The 20,897-nt window shown below is 35.8% G+C and overlaps 3 protein-coding genes across 6 annotated transcripts; 1 reads left to right on the top strand and 2 right to left on the bottom strand.

Moving 5' to 3' along the window:
* Window positions 1-7,300: 7,300 nt before the first annotated feature.
* LOC125211464 (Got1/Sft2-like vescicle transport protein family) lies at window positions 7,301-10,807 on the bottom strand. 3 transcript variants are annotated; one of them, XR_007174520.2, is made up of 7 exons: window positions 10,658-10,807; window positions 10,494-10,547; window positions 10,322-10,395; window positions 9,680-9,797; window positions 8,891-8,949; window positions 7,732-7,896; window positions 7,301-7,638 (listed from the first exon to the last, which is right to left on the bottom strand). XR_007174520.2 is itself a non-coding variant. In XM_048111269.2 (6 exons), the coding sequence occupies exons 1-6, from the start codon at window positions 10,742-10,744 to the stop codon at window positions 7,818-7,820; spliced, it is 471 nt and encodes a 156-aa protein (XP_047967226.1). In that variant the 5' UTR covers window positions 10,745-10,807; the 3' UTR covers window positions 7,301-7,817. The 3 variants fall into 3 exon arrangements, 2 of the variants coding, with proteins under 2 accessions (XP_047967226.1, XP_047967228.1); XM_048111269.2 differs by having other exon boundaries at window positions 7,301-7,896; XM_048111271.2 differs by lacking the exons at window positions 7,301-7,638; window positions 7,732-7,896; window positions 8,891-8,949 and adding an exon at window positions 8,956-9,547.
* A 352-nt stretch (window positions 10,808-11,159) lies between these two features.
* LOC125211169 (splicing factor SF3a60 homolog) lies at window positions 11,160-15,811 on the top strand. Its single transcript, XM_048110877.2, has 12 exons — window positions 11,160-11,436; window positions 11,542-11,661; window positions 11,740-11,844; window positions 12,116-12,258; window positions 12,525-12,621; window positions 12,826-12,990; window positions 13,415-13,486; window positions 13,732-13,890; window positions 14,047-14,124; window positions 14,535-14,663; window positions 14,952-15,098; window positions 15,310-15,811. Exons 1-12 carry the CDS (start codon window positions 11,263-11,265, stop codon window positions 15,454-15,456), a joined length of 1,536 nt encoding a protein of 511 aa, XP_047966834.2. The 5' UTR covers window positions 11,160-11,262; the 3' UTR covers window positions 15,457-15,811.
* A 68-nt stretch (window positions 15,812-15,879) lies between these two features.
* Window positions 15,880-20,548, bottom strand: ORG1 (OBP3-responsive protein 1). Of its 2 annotated transcripts, none has more exons than XM_048110875.2 (14): window positions 20,390-20,548; window positions 19,776-20,121; window positions 19,627-19,670; window positions 19,453-19,531; window positions 19,263-19,379; window positions 18,845-19,027; window positions 18,684-18,770; window positions 18,383-18,492; window positions 18,206-18,293; window positions 18,035-18,115; window positions 17,878-17,954; window positions 17,556-17,691; window positions 16,920-16,982; window positions 15,880-16,590 (listed from the first exon to the last, which is right to left on the bottom strand). In XM_048110875.2, exons 2-14 carry the CDS (start codon window positions 20,088-20,090, stop codon window positions 15,946-15,948), a joined length of 2,025 nt encoding a protein of 674 aa, XP_047966832.1. In that variant the 5' UTR covers window positions 20,091-20,121; window positions 20,390-20,548; the 3' UTR covers window positions 15,880-15,945. The 2 variants fall into 2 exon arrangements, with proteins under 2 accessions (XP_047966832.1, XP_047966833.1); XM_048110876.2 differs by lacking the exon at window positions 20,390-20,548 and adding an exon at window positions 20,210-20,355.
* Between the last annotated feature and the right edge of the window lie 349 nt (window positions 20,549-20,897).

Here is a 20,897-nt window from a genome sequence, read left to right on the forward strand (position 1 = left end):
TTAAGCAGGTTTTGACCAAAATTAATTATTTTAATTAATATTTTTAATTATATCAGAAAAATAAAAAAATAATTTCAAGGAAAAAACGCATCAATGGCGCCCATCCCCGCCGTCGGCTACCCGAAATCGAGCTTCGCTGTTTATTTTGATGCTAACACAAAATAATTAACCCAATCTTATAATCCAGATAAATCAGCCTTCCCCGCCGCCGGCTTCCCGAAATCGAGCTTCGCTAACGCATCAATGGCGCCCAGCGGCACTCTCTGCACCACCACCGCCTTCTCCGGTAGGAACACCATGTTCGCCAGCCCCGCTCCGTGCACCCCCGCCATCGCGTCGCAGGAATTCACCAGCTGTGCGAATTCCGTCAGATTCGCCTCCGCGCCGCCGCCGCCCTTGGCGGAGACCACCTCGAACCCTAGCTTCGTCGCTGCGTGCGAGATCTGTTTCTCGTTCGTCAGTATTCGAGTTCTTTTTCCTTGAAATGATCATCAGGCGAGGCCTGCGGCGGTGGTAGGAGATTGTTTGTTCTCTGTTGTAGGTGTAGGCGCGGGGGAAGGAAGGGAGGGATATGCATTGAAGGAGGATGAGGAGAGAATGGATTTGCTGCAGTTTGAGGAATTCCAACGAGGAATTGTTTCCTCTGTGATGGAATTTACGCAACAAGTAACGCACTGCAAAATTCAAAAATCTTGAAATTGGGGGCAGCCAGCATTTAGCCTATGATGAACTCCAAAAATTCATGCCTTTTTAATAATTATTTTTTATTTTTCTGATATAATTAAAATAATTAATTTTGGTCAAAACCTGCTTACATCCCATTGACCGTTAGTTTTAGACGGTTCAGTTAAGTGAGGACCGATTCGGATCTGAATTCATTTGTGAAGGACCAAATAATAAAAAAAATAATGTTTAGGATCAAATTGATAAAACGATCATATGCTAGAGACTATATTTGACTTTTACTCTTACTTTTATCTCTTTAATTGTTTTGAATTGTTGCAAACGCCAAACTGTGTGCCATGTCGCTGTATTTACTTTGCCGTCTCGCCTCAATAGTATAATGTGCTGGTTTTCTAATAACTATAAAAAAATGAAATAAATGCTAAAATCAGAACTTAATTCAACAACCATAGGTGATATGTTTTCTCATATATATCTATTCCGAGATAATTATAAATTGATGGTTCACTAAATTTTTGTAATTTACGTACATAGCCATTAATTTCAAATGTCATGGATTACGTAATAGCAAACCAACCTAATCACATCTGCATTTATGGCGTAAGTAATCAATTATCTTTACATTTATAAGTTCTGTATAAAAACATGTATAATCGGTTATAAAAGATTGAAGATCAACACTATGTACATAAGTTATTAAATATTACTTAATTGAATTCGAATTATATTTGATGTAGGTATATTATATGGCAACTTACCGTTAAAAGAAAAAATGCTGTAAATTGGATTAACAAGATATAACTTACATGCCCAATAAATTAACCCAAAATTAAGGAAGGCCGAAACTACGTGGTACAATTTCCTACCTAGTAGTAATAATTTATTTTTGTTGTTTTGGTGGAAGAAAATCTAGTCAAGTGAGAATCATTGATATAGTTGGGATTTAAATTTGAATTAGAGCAAACTCGTCCAGAACCACAGAATTTTAGAAATAAAATAATGTAGGAGTAATCACTATAAAGAAGAGATCAATGTAATCATTTTAATACTTTATTAGAGTTAGGTGAGACACCTACTTCCTAAACATTGATTTTTCAACCTTTTGATATTTACCTCACACATACATTGATACACTCATACACACCGTATAATATCTTTACCTCTCATTATTAGAATAGCAAGAAAAGGTTGAAATTGCAAAATGAGCATGGTAACATTTAGATTATGATGTGTCCACCTTCATGAGTCTAGCATCGATTGGTAACGAGTTTATTTTATTTGAGATTGAATTGGTCATAAATTAAGTGAGATTATAATTATTATTTTGGAGAAATTAAGAGACATAAGTTAAGACTAATCGAACATAATAATGTCTTAAGATTATGCATTAGAGTCTTTATTTAACTCGAGTTTATCTAATCTATAATATCCAAATCTTTTTGCATTATTACTCATTTTTATTAATTTTATAAAGATATATGGTGATTTGACCTACTAAATGAGTAGTACCATAACAATTAATATCTTTTATATTGATTAAATATGTTAATAAAGACGAACTGATTTTTATTCAGTCTCTCACTGTGGCACTACTAGAAAGTAGAAATGAAGCATATATGAAAAGAGCATCCACAATAGTTGGACACTTTTTCCTGGACACTTCTCTTTTTTTGTCCATAGCCACTTCTAATTTGTCCACAGCCACAGAAAAAAGTTTCCGCAGCAATAGCGGACACTTTTGTTAGCCACATTTCACTTTATTTTTAAAATAAGCAAATAAAACAATTAAAAATTCGAAATTTAAAAAAAAAAAAAGAAAATTGCAAATCGGCGACCGCCGCGGCGGTTTCGCCGTGCAATAGATAGCCGCGGCGGCCGCCGCGTTGCTCTCTCCTCCGGCTCGTCCTCGCCGCTTTCGGGGCGAAAGCTCTTCCGCCCCACAAAATCCGTCCGCCCGCTTCCGCCACAGTAGCCAGGCGCGGCTTAGCCGCGATCGGGGCGCCCGCCGCGGCGCCCCTACTGTGGATGCTCTTATTAAACAAAACTGTCCAACGGCGTCTTTTCTGGGCTGCAGTTAGTATTTTTATTCTCGATAATAGTATAATTAATTTTGATAGAACCTTAGGTGCACTGGCGGATCTAGGTGGGGTCGGGCGGGGTCGGCCGACCCCACCACCTGCCCCGCAGTGCCACTGGAAAGCTATTTTCTTCGGCCTCCGACCCTACGGCGTTAACGTCTCCGCCCCTACCTCACGTCGTCACGCCGTGTGAGTGTGAGATGATGAGGAGACTGAGCAGAGAGAAAGGAAGAAAGTGAGGCAGCCGGATGTCGGCATCACAGTAGCCGGCAGGGGAGACCGTTGTCGAGAACGAAGGAGTTGGAGGGGAAGAGTCCTTCCGCGGTTTTTGTTTTCAAAGAGAAAGAGGAATCGAGTTGGAGATGTAATTATTGATTTCTCATTCCTATATTAACGTGAACTAGAATAAACTGGCATCAATAAATATATATGCTCACACAATTTGACTAAATTTAAAAGATTAAATATCTTAAATATGTTATCTAATTGTAAAATAGGCTTTGAATTTTTTTTCTTTATTTGCATTAATTCTTAGAAGTCCATTAAAAATGTATTCTCTATCTTAAAATACCAAATAATGTTAAATAGTAGTAGTACAGTATATCAAAATCAACTTATCTTAATGAAACACGTACTTATATGAAGTAAATATTTTTTTAATTTCTTCTAATTTTAGTTTTATAATTTAAATTTTCAACCTTATTATTTATATTCAATTTTTTAAATATTTAAAATTTTGGTATGTTACAAAAAAATTATGCTATGTCCCACCATAAGCATCTCGTATTAGTTTTAGTACGTCCCAACCCAGGGATGTCATTTTTTTTGTCAAAATACGTACTCCATAACATAATTGTTTGCTCTTACTTTATTATTTATTTGCACCTTTGTTTTATCTAACCTCCTATTTTATTCTTTCTTCACTTAACTCCGTAAACGTTTTTTTCTTAAATTATGAAGCGTCTCACTTATGACGAGACGTAGAAAGTGGAGTATGTTGCTTTAAGAATATCGATACTCCCATGAATTATTTATATTAAAATATATATTTATAAAAAATAATTAATTTAAATAATTATTTTACATAAATATTTACTATCTTGTTCGACCCCACGATATTATGTTCCTGGATCCGCCATTCCTTAGGTGCATGGATGTCATAGTTAGTTAATACAGTAACTAAAACCTTTTTTAAGTTCTGTTTCAAATTTCACTAATTCCATTTATTATACATATTTGTACGCACATTTTTTTGTTTCATACTACGTTTTTTTACCGATGCCGACAATATAACACGAGAATGTGTGCAATTAGCAATTATATGATCCAGATTCAGATATGCATTATTAGTCTGACATTAAACAATTAAGGTAAAAGATAATGAACTCAGAGAATCTTTCTATTTACAGAAGTTACAAATATATTATGATTCCATGACTGCCCCAATCAAATATTAATATTACTCTAGTACACCGTAGCAAATCAAAATCTGTGATTTTCAACCTCAAAGTTGAACATTGGTGCGGGGGGGGAGGGGGGCGCGTGTCCCACCAGAAGAGCATCGTGGGAAGAGCATTAGAGACCAAATCACGGATCACTATAATAACATTCGTTATATTGAATTCTGTGTTTTCAAAATTCATCCAATCTCGTCCTTCCATTTTTTTAATCTATTAATTGAGATTTAGCCTCTAGTTGTGCATTAAAAATTAGTAGTTAGATATTGACAATCCTTCAATAATACTTGTGATATTTCATGTAGATGCACACTAGCTAAAGTCAAGATGTCTATGTGTTATTTCTATATTCTGAATAAACTAACAATAAAATCTACTACTTAATTAGTATATTGAACTGATAATTAGTATATTGAACTGATAGAGACATATAAATAATTTAATTATATTAGGGGCTAGCTATTCACTTCAGAATATTCTTCGAAGACTTTCATTTGTTGCATCACCGATCACATCTTTTTATCTATCATTTGATAACACTAAAATATTCTAATTGATGATGCCATACAAGATAAAGCAATCGAAAAAGATTGTCACATTTGTCCACCTTGATAAGTTTCAGAAAAAGCAATTCATTCAACATTGTGATTTACTATCTTTTTAGAAATGGAGTCCATTTTCATGAACATGTAAAGTATTCAGACAATACAACATGCAGTCATAAACAATTGCCTAAAATATTTAAAGTCCAGATACAAATAACATATAATTTGGTTATTTATTGTTTTCAGTTGAATCAATGTTAACCAAAAAGTTAGGCAACAACTTGAAATTGAATAAAAACTCTTACATCAATTCCCCCGTGGGGCGAATGTCCAAATTAGTACTCGCTTTTGTACAAATAGTCAGAAGACAGAAAGTATTTAAATGGAGTAGTATAATAAAATAATAATAATAATAATAATAATAATAATAATAATAGTAATTATTAAAATTATTATCAAAGGTTATATAAATATGTGGTTGTGGTTGGGTGGGGGCTAGCAAATTCAATTAGGAATTGGCGTTATGTCTCGCGATAAGGGAACAAAAGTCGTTGTCTTGTCTTTTGCCATATACTAAGAAATAAAAAATTTAAATTGAGAGGAATTTTATTTTTATTTCTCTTTTGGTTAGTTTCAAAGCGTCGGTAGTTATGTTAGTTATGCTATTTAGTCATTTCTTTGATTTATCATTGTCTGTGTATAAATGTACTACTACCTTTTTCCCCAAATTTTGACATACTTTGACCCGACACGATTTTTAAGAAATGTAACAGAAAGTGAGTTGAAAAAATTGGTGGGATGTGAGTCCTGCTTTTAAAGTATTAGTTTTATAATAAAATGTGAATAAGAATGAGTTATTAGTGGAATATGAGGTCCACTATTAAAAATGGTAAAAGTAAAGTGTGTCAAATTTTCAAAGATGAAGCGAAATGATAAACTGTGTCAAAATTTGAGGGACAGGTAAGTACGTCAGAATTATAGAGCACGAGATATATGTGAGTAACCATATTTTAAATAGATGCACGACTTTAATAGATTTTAGTCAACTTGCAAAACAAAAACGAAGCAATTGACAAAAAAAAGGCGATTGGCCGTTGCAACAGTGAGTGGCTAAATGCTAATCTAGCACTTTACTTCACAAAGGGTCAAGCTACTACTCCCTTCATTCCATAGTAATAGGGGCGTTTATCTATTTCCGTATATTCCATAGTAATAGAGGCATTTCCCTTTTTAGTAAAAGTTAACATATTTTTCCACACCTACTTTACCCTCTCTTACTTTTTTCTATTTTTATCTCTCTACCTTTTTCATTTTCCACTTTATTCTCTCTTTACTTAACTCACCTAATACAAATTTTTTTTAATCTGCATGCCAAAAAGTTTTGGCTCCATTACTATGAAACGGAGGGAGTATTATTCATACTCAAAAGACCCCATCAATACAGTACACACATCATAACTTTGATTAATTAAAGATTGAACAGCTAATTAATTAAAGCCCACTAACTATTCTAGGCCTGAGATGATTAATTACTTTCTCGTTATTTTGAAAGTGCACAAATATTAATTGGACGAATATACAAACAGTCACAACTCACAAGCATGTGATGTTTATTTTCTTCTATTTTTTTGCAGGTTTGTTTTATTGAGTGAGTTATTCAACTGATAGGGACTAATTAAGGACTTGTTCGTGTTTAGGGGGCGGGGGTTATTTAAATTTAAGTGTTATTCACGTAAAGCTGAATCTTGGAAGAGTTCCATTTCACTAGTATTTTATTTATCTTTTTTTATTTTTATATATGCAAGTTGAATTTTATTATACTTGGAATCTTTGAATTCTTGCGTTGTGTTATGAAAATTAATATTTGAACTGGCTTAACACCTATACTATCACATTGCACATAGCCCCATATGTAGTAAGTATATGTTAATGTCACATAATAATTCTACAATTCTATCTCGGGATGAAATATGGATTAAATCCCAGCTGATCGAACAACACTGATAAGACATATCTAATCCACCTAATCAAACACCCCTAAAAATAGGATACTATACATATTATCCCGATAATACTTGAAATATCAAACTTTTAATTAAAGAAATCTAGCATCTTAGGAGAATCAAAATATTTAATATACTTTTAATAAGCCAACACATTTAATTTTCGTTTAAGTAGGCAAACAATAAAATTCTTGGCGCACTTTTTGTTTGCATTTAATCTTTAAAAGTGTGCCGAATTGAAGTGTCATTGTTTACGAAGTTAAACGAAAATTATGTGTTGACTTATCGAATGATGTAGAATAACAACTAACAAGATCTATTCAATGAGAATCCCTTAAAGACTTATCAACTCAACGAGTATCCATTTTTTATCAGCTAAAAGAAAAGAGTTATAATTATTTGGTGGTGGTGGTTGAGATTGAGACTGGAGCAAGAGTTCATTAATATATCAAATTCATTTTCCTTGTGTGATGCTAACTTAACATAGTGCACCACCAACAACCACCATAGGAAAACCCAACTCAACAACAATGTCAACAAAGAAATTCCCATCCAAGAAACTCTTGACATGAGGCTGCAGACAAACATGATATAGGTTTGGGTGCTCAATATAGGAGCACCACAGCCATTGACAACATCAGTGTACTTGCAACAAGCGCATGATACTCTATCCGTTCCTTTATGAAGTCTCCATACAGATATTTGATTAAATTCAAGCTAAAACTGAAGGCATGTAGTGAATGGAGCAGGTAGTGTGGATTCAACCAACATACAAAAGGTCACACAAATCAATCAAGCAAATTTTCCATATCCCAGGAACAGCCTCCAGAAGATAGTATGCTCTGAATAAAACCATATGAAGCCAGGGGATCTATAAAATCATAAAAAAATGTCAGTCTCCCACAACAAACTTGGAGTGAAACAGCTTATCATACGCTGGAAAAAGAAACAAATGGAATATTGCCATATCAAGAGAGCCAAGAGCCAGCCAAATGAGGATGCTTCAATTTTGTGAAGGCAATAAGGCAAAAGATGGCCACATTAAGTCATCTAGATTTCGGTGTCACAGAGACGGATTGTCAGATCAGATACCATCCTACGGGCAAATGGAATATAACTCAAGCTGTACCTGCAATGACCCAAATGGTGAAACAATTAGTACACTAATCAAAAAATGGGAAAGGTAAGGGCTATCAGCAGACTTCATAATGTGTCAATGCATATGCACTCAACTCAGCATATTTTATTCAGCAGATTATGTGACTACTTCACTGATGTCAAAACTTTAAAGTATCACCCTTACTCATGGGCAACATTTACAAAGATTTTAGCTGTTTGATACTTTTTCTCCAAAAGTAATTTAACGTTGAAAGGTATCTTAGACACAAGTAGTTACAACTTACAAGTCTTACTTGGTGAAAGACGAATTACAAGTCCTTTTTTTATCATTCTTTACTTAGGCACAAATTTTTACTCATGGCATGGGTACATTTTTTAAGACAAAGGTTTTACTAGCAAAATGGGGATATTGTAAGTGTCTCTTCTTATGGGATAAAATGTTAAAAGAATGTTTTTGATATAGTTATGGATCTAATTGTAATATTGTATATCCTTCTTTCTTCTTCTTTTACTCTTTGGAATGTCCCAAATATCAAGACACCACATGTTCAATAAGTTATGTAACTAATGGCTTCTGATTGGAAATTCTATGAGTTGGCAATCTGCGGTTACTATCAGTAGCATAAATTCAGGATTCCTATCTTAGATTTCTATGCTGGGGATGAGAAAGTTTCATCCAAATAATTACAGAGATAGATAGTGAATTCACAAGTTTTTTGTCTGACACAGTAAAAAAGTCTAAAGATGATGTATATCCAAAAAGCATAAATTCTATTTCACGGGCAATGATGCATGGGGAAGTTAGAAAGAATGACAATCATAATCCATTCATAAACTTGTTATTGCCACTAAACTATAACGAGCTTAAGGAAGTTATAATAGTATGAAATATCAGTCAGTTAAAGTCATACCAGGCTAGCAAAATTAGATGAAGTGTATGTGAAACAGTAAAGAAGATGTAAACGATAGAATGTAAGACTAGATAGATGTACAATAACACTTACCAAAATAGAGCACAAATTTCACATATCACGGCAATTAAGGTAAGAATCTTACTGTGGATCTGCAATACAGAAAAAGAAGCACTAGATAAAGATATAGCTTATACATGAATGTACCAATCAACAAGTTGACAAGAAATTATGAGGTGCATTCATATGGGATAGGAAAGATATGACATTATATTCAATATCGAGTTTAGCTAGAATGACTGGGAATAACTGAATAAGTTAACTAATTTTCAGATAGCAAACTTACACTGGTTAGCAGAATTGCCTATGCTGATATGCATAATAAGGAGGGTGTAAGTGTGTTACCACTGGCTAATGAATTGTTAGTACATTTCTTACCCAGCTACCAGAACATTAGGTTATGTTTGGTTAAGTTCAGCTAAAACAGTCCCTTCCCTTGTTCCTTCACTGATGACTGAACACAGCCAGATAATACTTTTTTATGCATCTGCATACTAGATTATCAAAATTTTCAACAGACTTAGTTTAATTCTTTTCATAAACGCCAAAAGTCATCGATACATTCTGTTTGCCGGATACAAGCACAATGAAGTCACTTCCCGATATCAGCGACCTAAAAGACTTGTAAATGCATGCATATCATCAGGACATTGTGTTTACTTCACTTCCCGATATCAGCGACCTAAAAGACTTGTAAATGCATGCATATCATCAGGACATTGTGTTTCTAATAAACCGTTATTACACTATACTCCTCTTATAAGGGCATATTTTTTTTATAGTTTTACATTTTAATTATCCAATTTAATCCAGTAAGCTTACCAAAAGAGCACAAACAAGAGCCACGATCACACATCCGCCGTAGATTGCTGTAGCATATATACGGGCATCATCAAGCATCATGCGGAGCTGTTGCTTAGGTCCAATGACGAAAGCTGTGCTGCCAATTAGAGTCCTGATCAGAACCTCAGTGAATATATCCAAGGAAAACAAAACACAAAACTTAACTTCACTTATTAGTAAATATATAATCGCAATATTGTACTATTCCCATTGATCTTCACATACAAAAGTTCTTGTTATTCGTTCTGCCACCAACAAGTTGGCGATAGACAAACCATTATCTTTTGTCAAGAAGGAAATACTCGTTACAATCCAACTCATGCTAAAATGTTTCCAACTTGTACGTAGAGACCACTATAACGAATGTCCACCCTACCTTACTGCGTCCGCAGACATACTTTGCATCATAAAAGAACAATCTTTAAGCAGATACTAAAAAATTAAACAGATAGAACCATGTCCACTAGAATCAAAATTAATTTAATTGGATAATCTTGAATTTTGCTACCATGATCCTAGAAAGGGAATCTTCTTTTCACCCATGTCAACTTCAAAAAGGAATAATGCCACCCAAAAAACCAAAACAAACAACGTTAAAATAATGCATCAACCACAATGTACCTCCCAACTGCCAGCACATTGCCAAAGGTAAATAATACCGCGAATTTGATGGGTTTCGCAAAAACAATCAACGACTGCGATGGAAATTAATCAAAGTAAAGGTGGTTAAAATCAATCCTCACTCATAGCGATATGTTGAGAAGATTGAACAATTCAAGAGGGATCTTCATACCAAGAGCATACAAACAATTCCAGCTAGTAAACAAGCACCGAACCCATATATCCTCTGTTCAATTAAGAAGAAAATAACAAACAGCAAAAGTGAATCAAGGTAGGTTTTTGGTAAAGATTGAACTAATACATCGATTCGAATCATGAGTTATTTGATGGTATTACCTGCATAGGAGATAGAGCGCAGAGACCTTCAGTCCCTTCAACAAAGTAATCTTGCTGTTCTTCATCATCTTGGCCAGAACTCCACATTGTCCAGAATTTCACAATTTTTTGTTTAATCAAATCAAATCAACTCAACAGCTTATTATAAGTCTAGTTTTTTGGAGGCTTTAGTTTATAAGGGGGTGGAAATTAGAATGTGCAAAGAGTCTGAGGATGGATTTGCAAATACCATAAATTTATTTTCATTTTTGTAATAATCCATTTTCTTTTGTTTTTCTAATAAGAATTCTACACTTTATAGTTTAATGATTAATATTTTTGTTGCTTTAAATACTTGATAAATACTGTGAATGAATTTTTAAAATATGAGTAAATGTTTTAAATAATGCAAAATTGTTTGATTATACTATTAAATAAAATTGTTTATAGTTACATCAGTATATCACATAACTAAGATACTATTAAAAAATTTCCTAGCAAATTAATTAATTTCCTAGGAGATTTGGGGACTCACATTGTAAATTTCTTTTCATCGTCTTCACCTCAAAACCCCACTGAATAGAAAAAAACCCTCCGTCGCGAAGGAGCTCTGCGCAGAAGAAATCATGTCGTCGACGCTGCTGGAGGTGACGCGTGCCTCGCACGAGGAGGTGGAGCGTCTCGAGCGGCTCGTCGTCAAGGATCTCCAGACCGAGCCGCCGACCAACAGGGACCGCCTCTACCAGAGCCACCGAGTTCGCAACATGATTGAGCAAATTATGGACACCTCTAACAAACTCGTAAAGTCTTAATGCGCTTATGCAATGTCTCAGTAATTTTTAGCGGTTGATTCGTTTTGAAATGAGATTTTTGTGTTTGTTTGTTGTGGTTATTTTTGTTCCTAGGTCGAGATTTATGAGGACAAAGACAATGCGAGGAAGGATGAGATTTCAGCTCTTGGTGGACAGAGTTCGACGTCGGCGAATGTTAACGTGTTTAGTGCATTTTACGATAGATTAAAAGAGGTTTGTAATTCTAGGGTTGTATGGTGTTTTCTGCTATTTCTTGGATGATTTTTCATGGTATAATTTGTTGGTATGCAGATAAGGGAGTACCATAGGCGGCATCCAGCTGCGCGATATGTTGACACTACTGATGAGTATGAACATCTTCTCAAGGAGGAGCCGGTCATTGAGTTCACTGGGGAGGTTTGTTCTTTTGATTTTTAATAATTGAAGAACAAATACACTAAACAAATATACTTGAAACTAGAAACTTTGGGTTTGAATTAGTATATGAAAGTTGAAACGGCAATGTTCGATGGAAATGCTCTTTAATTGTCCCAGTTTTGAACTATGTTTCTTAAAAGAGGATATGTCATCTTCACATTGGATGTTTTCCTTAGAAACCTCACTTGTGATCCTGTAAGCTAGCAGACTTGCAGTTTTATAATCATCATTTTTCTTGATTTTATTTCAGGAAGCCTTTGGACGGTACCTTGATTTACATGAACTATATAATGAGTACATCAACTCCAAGTTTGGGCAGCAAATTGAGTACTCTGCTTATCTTGATGTATTTTCAGATACAGGGAAGATGTCAAGCAAATTGAAGTTGACCAGGTATATAATGATTAATTTATCTGGAAATGAATGCTACAAATAACGTTGCATCTGCTCTTTTAGCTGGGGCTGGCTGGTATGTCTTTGGACCTCTCCGGCTGCCTTGCATCCTTCTTCATCTGCAGATGTTAAACACACAAATTTGTTAAAATAGTATTCATTCTGTATTGTTTTGAGACCTCCCCCCAATTGAAAATGAGATAAAGTTCCATGTTCTCTGTCATCCATCTTGCTCGCTGTTCATCCCTTTCCCTTGTTTTGAACAGACAATACCGGGATTATATGCAGAAACTTCTGGAATATCTTATATACTTTTTTGAGCGGACAGAACCTTTGCAAGATCTTGGGAGAATATTTTCAAAGGTTAGCTTCCAAACTTGTTGTTATTTAGTCCAATACCTTGACCTTTTGCACATTAGATGCCATAAACTCTTTTAAATATGAACTATGCCAACTTTGTTATGGTTTCCATGTTTGATCCCATGAAGGAGTGTGTGATTAATAATTGATTGGCCTTTTGGTTAACTTCAGTTCGCTTTAATATCCGAAAGCCTTTCTCTTTGGCAGGTTGTTACTGAATTTGAAGAGCTATGGACTAGCGGACTGATTCAAGGATGGCAGAGTGAGAATCATGAAAATGGGAATATCAAACAGCACGAGGCATTGATTGATCTTGATTATTACAGTACAGTTGAACAACTAATGGAAGTAGGACCTGAGAAGTTAAAGGAGGTGTGACTGCATTTCATTACATTTGTTGCATTCTTCTTTAGCCAATATTAGTATTATGCTGTTTTGAAGAAAAATTAATGAATTGGCATGTATTTCTGATGGGTTGCAAACTTGCAATGTTTGTTCACGTGAAAAGAAAAGCTTAGGTGGTTGCTGGTATAAAGCTATATATCAGTAAAAAAAAAAAGTAATGCCTTCTGCATAAGCCAATAAAGGGAACTGGTTGGTCTGCCGAGTAATGATTGGGGTATCTAAAAATTGTGAAAAAATTTTGGGTGTGGTTGGAGAGGTTCAATCCCCACTAACCCACCCCTGGATCTGCTAATGCATGTGTACCTTTTAATTCATTCTACACCTGTATCGAATTATAATGATCATTTTGTTTCCAATTAATGATGCTATTGGTGACTGATAACTGTTTTAGGCATTGTCTGCTCTTGGTCTGAAGACAGGTGGTACGTTACAGCAGCGTGCAGAAAGGCTTTTTCTTACAAAGGTTAGTTAGGGTGTAATAATCTTATGAACTTCCATTATCTTATTGTTCACTATATTTTCCTAACCTTAAAAAATTTCTTTTTCTGATTATACAACTAGTTTTTTTTTGTCTTGTAGGCTGTAGCTTATAGTTACTTCTTTGTTTTTGGGTTTATGCTTGTGATCTATAACAATGGCGACCCTCTGTTTATGAATTAACTGCGTTTTATGCATGCCGCTGATCTTATCAATTTTCTTTGCTTGCAGCATACACCACTTGACAAATTGGATCGGAAACATTTCGCCAAAGGCTCACGCAAACATGAACAAAATGGTGGCGGTGTGGCTCAGCAACCAAGTGAAGATGCGAAAGAGATTGCGTTGATGGAAGCAAAGATGAAAAAAATGTGTGACCTGTTGCATGAGGTATGCTCATGCTTGTCTCCATTCCTTTTGCTCATACCCTTCCCATGCACATGTCATGTGCATACTCTCTTATGTCCACTTACATTTTTATGGACTATAAAAGTAATCACATGATCGATGAACTCACTTGACTTCTTGTTTCTTGACTTTTTGCAGACGATTGTGCGGACTAAAGAAAATATTGAGAAGAAACATGCATTGACTTATGATGAAATCGTACAAGAACGTGAAGAGGTACTATTTCAAACTCTGTAAACTTGCCCCTTATAAGAGTAAGAGAGCATTGTATATATGTGAACAACTTATATAGGGGAAGAAAAGAAGCCTTCGTGCACAGGGAAGTAATTGGTAAAATTGCAAAGGACATTTAGATTGGGATTTATGCATGATTGCATTCCCAAATATGGCTGATCTTTAGAACTCACTTCTTTAATGAGCATTCGGTGCTCCAGTTCTGAATGTTGTCATCTTATAAAAATGTACAAGTCTAATTATCCTTATATGATTCATTCCATAACACTTCGGAGTTTGGAGTCAGCTGACACATAAAACAGTTTTTAACTTCTTATTAGAAAGATTGGTTCCACTTGTATCTGGATTGCATATAGATAATAATTTGACTTTTATTTGTATCTTGTGATCAGGATGAAGCACAACCCGAGTCTGAGAGTGACGATGAAGATCAACAGATTTACAATCCCTTGAAGTTGCCCATGGGATGGGACGGAAAGCCAATACCCTACTGGTTGTATAAGCTTCATGGGCTTGGTCAGGTAATCACAATTTATGCTCACAGTCTGGTGTTGATTATATACAATGCCTAGAAGTAATTTATCATGCACATGGGTTACTTTTCTTGTCATCTTTTCTATTAAAGCACTTGTACGGAAGGGTGTTCATGTGGTTTATTGGTAAGTGCTGACAATCATATCAAATAATTTTGACTATTGTTTTTTGAATGTTCATAATAATACTTCACACCAGAATTCTGCTGCCATGACTTGTTATAACCTTATTAGTATATTTTGCTAATCCTCACAAGAACTCGTGAATGTTATCAGGAGTTCAAATGTGAGATATGTGGGAACCATAGTTACTGGGGTCGCAGAGCCTATGAACGCCACTTCAAGGAATGGAGGCACCAACACGGGATGCGATGTCTAGGAATCCCTAACACCAAGAACTTTAATGAGATAACATCAATCGAGGTACACTTCATAAATATTAATCATGTACTGCTTGTGTTTCCTCGTTGATAATTGTCTTCGAATGGATTTTGCTATTGGAGAGGGTTTTGTTGTGTCCACATAGGCAATGGCTTGGCTTAAATATCATTCTAGGTTAACCCTCCACATTTTTTATCAGTGTCTGTTTTATGAATATGCTGCGGTTTGATATTACTTGTATATCATAATGTAGGAAGCAAAACACCTTTGGGAGAGAATACAAGAAAAGCAAGGCCTTAATAAATGGCGCCCGGATCTTGAAGAGGAATACGAAGATCATGAGGGCAATATTTACAACAAGAAGACATATACAGATCTGCAACGTCAGGGTTTGATATGAGCAAACTACCAAATGCGGCTTTTGGAGTTTATCTATGGTTCTCACACAACTACATCTCAGCAGAACCGTCCAAGAATTCTTTGGCTTCCCTTCTTTTGGATAAAAGTTTTATCATATTGATTGGAAGCGACCCTAACTACTTGTGTGTAGAGGCTATCTTGCTGTATTATTGTTTTTTCTTAGCATGGATTAGAATGACGCAGGTCATGTATGTAGCATGTAATTTTGCTAATGAAATTTTGTTATTTTGTTTCACAAAGCTTCCATCTACTCTGTTGCATTGGGTTTGGAATATTTTCTCAAACAGTATCTGGCTGAAATGCCTTTCTAATTACAATTGTGTATATTTATCATATACTCTAATTAGAGCATTTCAAAGTTCAATCATTTGGCGTTACAGAACAATTTCCTTCTATCCCAAACTGAGGCTAGTAAAATTTTCTGCATTATTAAAAGCCTAACTGTCTGTACATTACAAGTGCTTTTTGATCAACAATTTTGTACCACCCTCGTGAACAACACAGCAGAACCATTCACACTTCGAAGGACAAGCAGCCTAGAATCTACATAAGTGCCACATACGATTTTCGACGGATCGAACAGTTCAGGCGGAACTTGCATTCTCACCTCGCGAATCACATCTTGCGCGGTTTTTATATCTCTTGTCAATGGTTCGTCCAGACTCATCGTGATATCAACATCAGACGATACAAGTTTTGCAACAGGTAGACTCGAAGGGAATTCCTTTATAGGCATAATCTTTCTCCACTTCTTGCTCGACAGTTTTTCTAGAACAGAGTCGCTGATATCCGGTGTGCTTGGACGGAGTTTGGTGGACATTTCCTCCTTTATGTACAATCGCTTTCCGGCCCTCAGCTTAGAGAGAGAAGTCACTTGTAATCTTCCACTTGTTCCGGTTTTTTCGTGGGGCCAGTCATTACCAATACCTGGCATGACTGTGAAGCATATGTCTGATTCCAACGAAAAAGTTGCATGTGGCTTGGCGAGTTTACAGACATTCAAGTGCACATCACCGATGAGGAGACGGGTTGGAGCTTGTCGAAGGGTCAGCCCTATATGACGGCCTGTGCTGTAGAGGAGACGCCATTTACCAGGCAACTGATCCAACCAATTCTGCAAGCAATAATTTAAAAAATTAAACAGTGTAAATTGTGAAATCTAAGTCCCACATTTTTGGCAACATCAAAACCCAATAAAAAAATATCAGCAAGTCACAGCTAAAAGGATTGACCAGCATAGGGTATAGATTGAAAACTGTTCAAGCATGATATTGATAGGCTTGTAGTCTTGTATAACTAGCGGACTTGGTCGGAAATTAGTTGTGGCATGTGAATTGGTATTAACTTGAGGAAATCAGAACAGATATAAAAAAGCAGATTGATTTGCACAAGAAAACTAGAAATTGCGGTAAGAAAAGGATAAGTAGCTAAGAAACTTCTTACCCTTGGCTTTGAATGAGGGTTTAGCATCTCCACTAGCTCAATGAAATGTGCAATTCTTTGTCGCTGAAAAGTTAGTACAGATACGAGATTAATAAAAACTGTCTGAAGTACCAATTTTCAGCGTGGTTCATGCATTTAAGTAATAAAATTGCACTGATTGACCCAAATCCTTATTTATGTAAATGAGGAAAGATTGAATCGGATAACATGTCTATTAGTAGTAAGCGAGATTCCCAAACAAAGACATTTGCGCATTCCTCCCCAGCTATTCTCCATTGATCATCAGACTATTTCAACATCATAAGAAACATAGAGTGCGATAAGATCTACGCACTAAATAGTCCAGGGCCTTCTTTAGAAGCTGAATAAATCCACCTGATCCTATGTTATGTGATGGCCTAAGTTTATCACTATATTAGAGGATGTTCATATCAGGGCTGGAATACATAACGAGAGTTCCAAAGCTGTTAGTTCAAATACGCAGCCAGAAGAGAAAAGGAAAGACCACATTCTCAGTGATGAACAGAATCTCTAAAAACAAGAAAATATTAGAAAACACTAAAGATAAGCTAGCTAATTGCTTAGGTTATTATATGATCACACATACAAGAGTGAGAGAGGGAAATTTCTGAAAACCTGCTGTCTGCCATAAATGTATTCCTCAATAATTCGAACAGCAGTAGAACCCAGGCTCCATCTAATCATGTCCATTGTTGGATCTACACGCCATCTTGGTCCACACAAGAAAGGATGTTTCAGTGCATCTAAGCAACTGCGGAAGCACAACAATAGAACTATTAGGAGAAACCGAAAAGAAAAGACAGTGTTCATCATATTCAGCAAACAAGAAGACTAGTTCAGCTCCATTCCCTCAAAATCTAAAATTGTCATTTGATATAATATTGAAGATATTTTCATTACGTCAGATCTAGACCGCAGTGACAAATATCCAGCTTACCTTATTCTCTTTGACGGTTTGGTAGCAAGGAGTAAGGACAACAAATTCCAACCAGTACCCCAGTTCCTATCAAGTATCTGCAATAAGTTTTGTTCATCACCCATCTTGCGTATGGGTCAAGGGTTCATTAAGTGCCAAACAAAAAAACTGCATTTACTTGGAATCCATCATTTTCCAGAGAAGAATTCCTGCTGACAGTATGCATCAGAAATTCACGCAAGCAGGAAGGATCATTTCCCTGAAAGCCCCAGATCCAGAAAAAGGATAAAGCACTTCAGTTAGAAATTAGAAAATCAAACTAGAAACAAGATATGGATGAAGGAATTACCTTCGAAAGGAATGCTTTGAACCTAGCAAACATATTCGGATCCATAAGGTCCCTCAGAACCATTTTAGCCATGATAAATCCAACACATCTTGCAAATATTTTTGAAAAAGCATATTTAAAAAATAGATAGTGATAGATGAAAGCAACGAAAGACGTATTAGATACTTAATATGATACCTCATATCAAATGCAATCATCATTTTTCGCCTGTCAGTGTAGCCGTCGACTTTGCTATCATCTGCTGGGTTGCAATCATGAAAATAAGCAGCATTTCCCAAAAGCCCAACCTAAAGGTAGCAGAGTGATCAGAAGAACATACAGGGGTTACCCAAACAAGAAAAACAGAAATATTCTTTACATGAATGGTATAGAAGTAGAAGATATAATGTCATGTTGATTTAATGCAGCAAACAAAGGACTCACACCAGAAACCTGTATAATAAGTATTCTTTTCATGCATATTATTTGTTATACTCACTTTGATATGTCCGTCAACAGGGCTGATATGCAAATTTTCAAGTCTCAACTCTGTATGTGCAAGTCCATGGCTGTGCAGATAATTCACCTATTTCATTATTGAAATGTCAAAAACCATGAGCCTTTAATAACTTGAACACAAGGCAAGGGTAAATTTCATACTCCAATCAATAGATCTCGCATTAAAATTCGAATAAGGCGTAACTGCCGAGAAACTGCTGGCCCTCCCACTGTAACGTCACCAACTCTCCTGACAGATTCCTCATCCAATGCAATAGTAGCTTCCAACGTTGGAAGCCAATCTGATTGTTCAAGCCAATGTCTCAAAGACAAACTGCCATGATACTGTACATAGACAAAAAAGTAAATAAGAAAAATGTAGGGTAGGGGAAAAGATCCTTGGCTTGGTCATTTATTCCATTCAGACATGAATTGCTATTACCAGTTACACCAATGAAAAGTCTGTATCCAGTAATAGTCATATACTTACCAGTTTTCCTATATTATGCAATTCAAATACTAGCACGTAACACATTTATAGAAGACTGAATAAATTTAGCTATTATAAAGAGCCACCTACTCCATGAACTAGAACGAATGAATCACTATCATCAGTTGTGGATGAGCAGACATAGCCATGAACTTGCATCGAGTAAGAATGGTACATTAGTCTTCGGCGGACTAGTTTCTTTAACACCTATAACAAAGTTATAAGAGGAACATTATAAACCAGATAAAGATAATTAATCTCAAAGATTCACAGAGCATACCTGAATTGCACGTTTTCCCCTACGCTTAGCACCAGTACTAACCAGCCGCCTAAGTACCACTCTTGTGTTAAAAAGTGGACTGCATAGCCAAAAAGAAACAGCATTAGAACTATTAAACCTTCACAGCATTCCACCAATAATTAGCTTGAACAAACTCCACCAATGAAAACACACCTACTAGGTTCCTTCACTGTGGCTTCATAAACTACTTCATCACCCTGCAGAACAAAAGTAGAATTCACCATGTTTTGTAGTGAAAAGCGAACTGATACAACATCAATTGTATGAGACAGATATACATTTGGAGTAAGATTTTCACATACCCTATTTCCAAGACCAATACTAACTCGATCGTGAATCTTGAAATCCGACATCTTGAACTTTATCACGTGACTAAAATCACCATCATCATCCTTGGAGCTACTCACACTAGCATTCTCTTCAGATTCTAATTCAGGCGTCACATTTCCTCTCGAAGCAAAGCACCCAATTTTCAACCTCTGCTTGTGGAGGCTCTTATTATCTCTCAAAACCACAGGCAAAAACACTCGTCTTTTCGACAAATTGCCACTTCTCAAAAATGGCACATCAGCAAAATCAAAAGAAGACCTCGAGCATACTCCCGCACACAACGCCATCAAAATCAATTCAAACGCAAACTCTCGTCAACTGCATAAAACCACATATTGAGCTGAATCAGTAAATTCTCAGCTCAAAACACAATCAATTCAATATCTCAATGCTTAATTTCACAAACCGAACAAAATATTAATTCAAAACGAGCTAATTCAAATTCCACCACATGTCACCGCCAAAATTAACCGATCACGCCATACTATTAATATGCGTGAATATAATAATATACGCTGTAAAATGAAAGTAATATAGATTGTGTATAGTGCCGAAATTGTAGGCAGGTTCAGCAATGGTAAATTACCGGTTTATGGCGGTCAATTCATCAAGCCGCGATCAAGGATTGTTAGAAGCGCGAGGTGAGAAATGAAGGGGAAAAAAGAGTAAATAAATAAAGAGAATGAGATTGAGAGAGGCGTGTGAGGGATGCGTGTAAGGAAGCGTTTGCTGTGTTGCGACATGAGCCTTTCGCGAGTCTACGTCGGCCTGCCTTCATTTTTAATATCTCACTGCAGGAACCGCATGGGGGTTCACTGTAGGTGAACCTTCTCATTTTCGGTTGAATTTTTTGGTGTATATCTATTCAATTAATAACTAAATTGATTAAGGGCATCGTTATTAGTAATTATTAAGTCAATCATATGTAGTATGTACTATACTTATAAATGATGTTTCGGCTTTCTTTTAAGACCTCTTTAGATGTAATTATTAAGTCAATGATATGTACTATACTCATGAATGATGTTTGGGCTTTCTTTTCTTACGTGTAGACGTAATGCACGTATCATATTTATATTATTCGCATATCATAT

Source organism: Salvia hispanica, chromosome 3 (genome assembly GCF_029641045.1).
Source record: "Salvia hispanica isolate PSC_SH4W2 chromosome 3, Shi_PSC_v1, whole genome shotgun sequence".
NCBI lineage: Eukaryota > Viridiplantae > Streptophyta > Magnoliopsida > Lamiales > Lamiaceae > Salvia > Salvia hispanica.

Coding starts and splice junctions, on each gene's coding strand:
- LOC125211464 (XM_048111269.2), bottom strand. CDS start 10,744: ATGTGGAGTTCTGGCCAAGATGATGAAGAACAGCAAGATTACTTTGTT. Junction 10,548..10,657: donor GCGCTCTATCTCCTATGCAG/GTAATACCATCA, acceptor TTAATTGAACAG/AGGATATATGGGTTCGGTGC. Junction 10,396..10,493: donor GAATTGTTTGTATGCTCTTG/GTATGAAGATCC, acceptor TTTCCATCGCAG/TCGTTGATTGTTTTTGCGAA.
- LOC125211169 (XM_048110877.2), top strand. CDS start 11,263: ATGTCGTCGACGCTGCTGGAGGTGACGCGTGCCTCGCACGAGGAGGTG. Junction 14,125..14,534: donor TCGTACAAGAACGTGAAGAG/GTACTATTTCAA, acceptor TCTTGTGATCAG/GATGAAGCACAACCCGAGTC. Junction 14,664..14,951: donor AGCTTCATGGGCTTGGTCAG/GTAATCACAATT, acceptor GAATGTTATCAG/GAGTTCAAATGTGAGATATG.
- ORG1 (XM_048110875.2), bottom strand. CDS start 20,090: ATGGCGTTGTGTGCGGGAGTATGCTCGAGGTCTTCTTTTGATTTTGCT. Junction 17,955..18,034: donor TGGAAAATGATGGATTCCAA/GTAAATGCAGTT, acceptor AACTTATTGCAG/ATACTTGATAGGAACTGGGG. Junction 17,692..17,877: donor AAACCGTCAAAGAGAATAAG/GTAAGCTGGATA, acceptor GTGCTTCCGCAG/TTGCTTAGATGCACTGAAAC.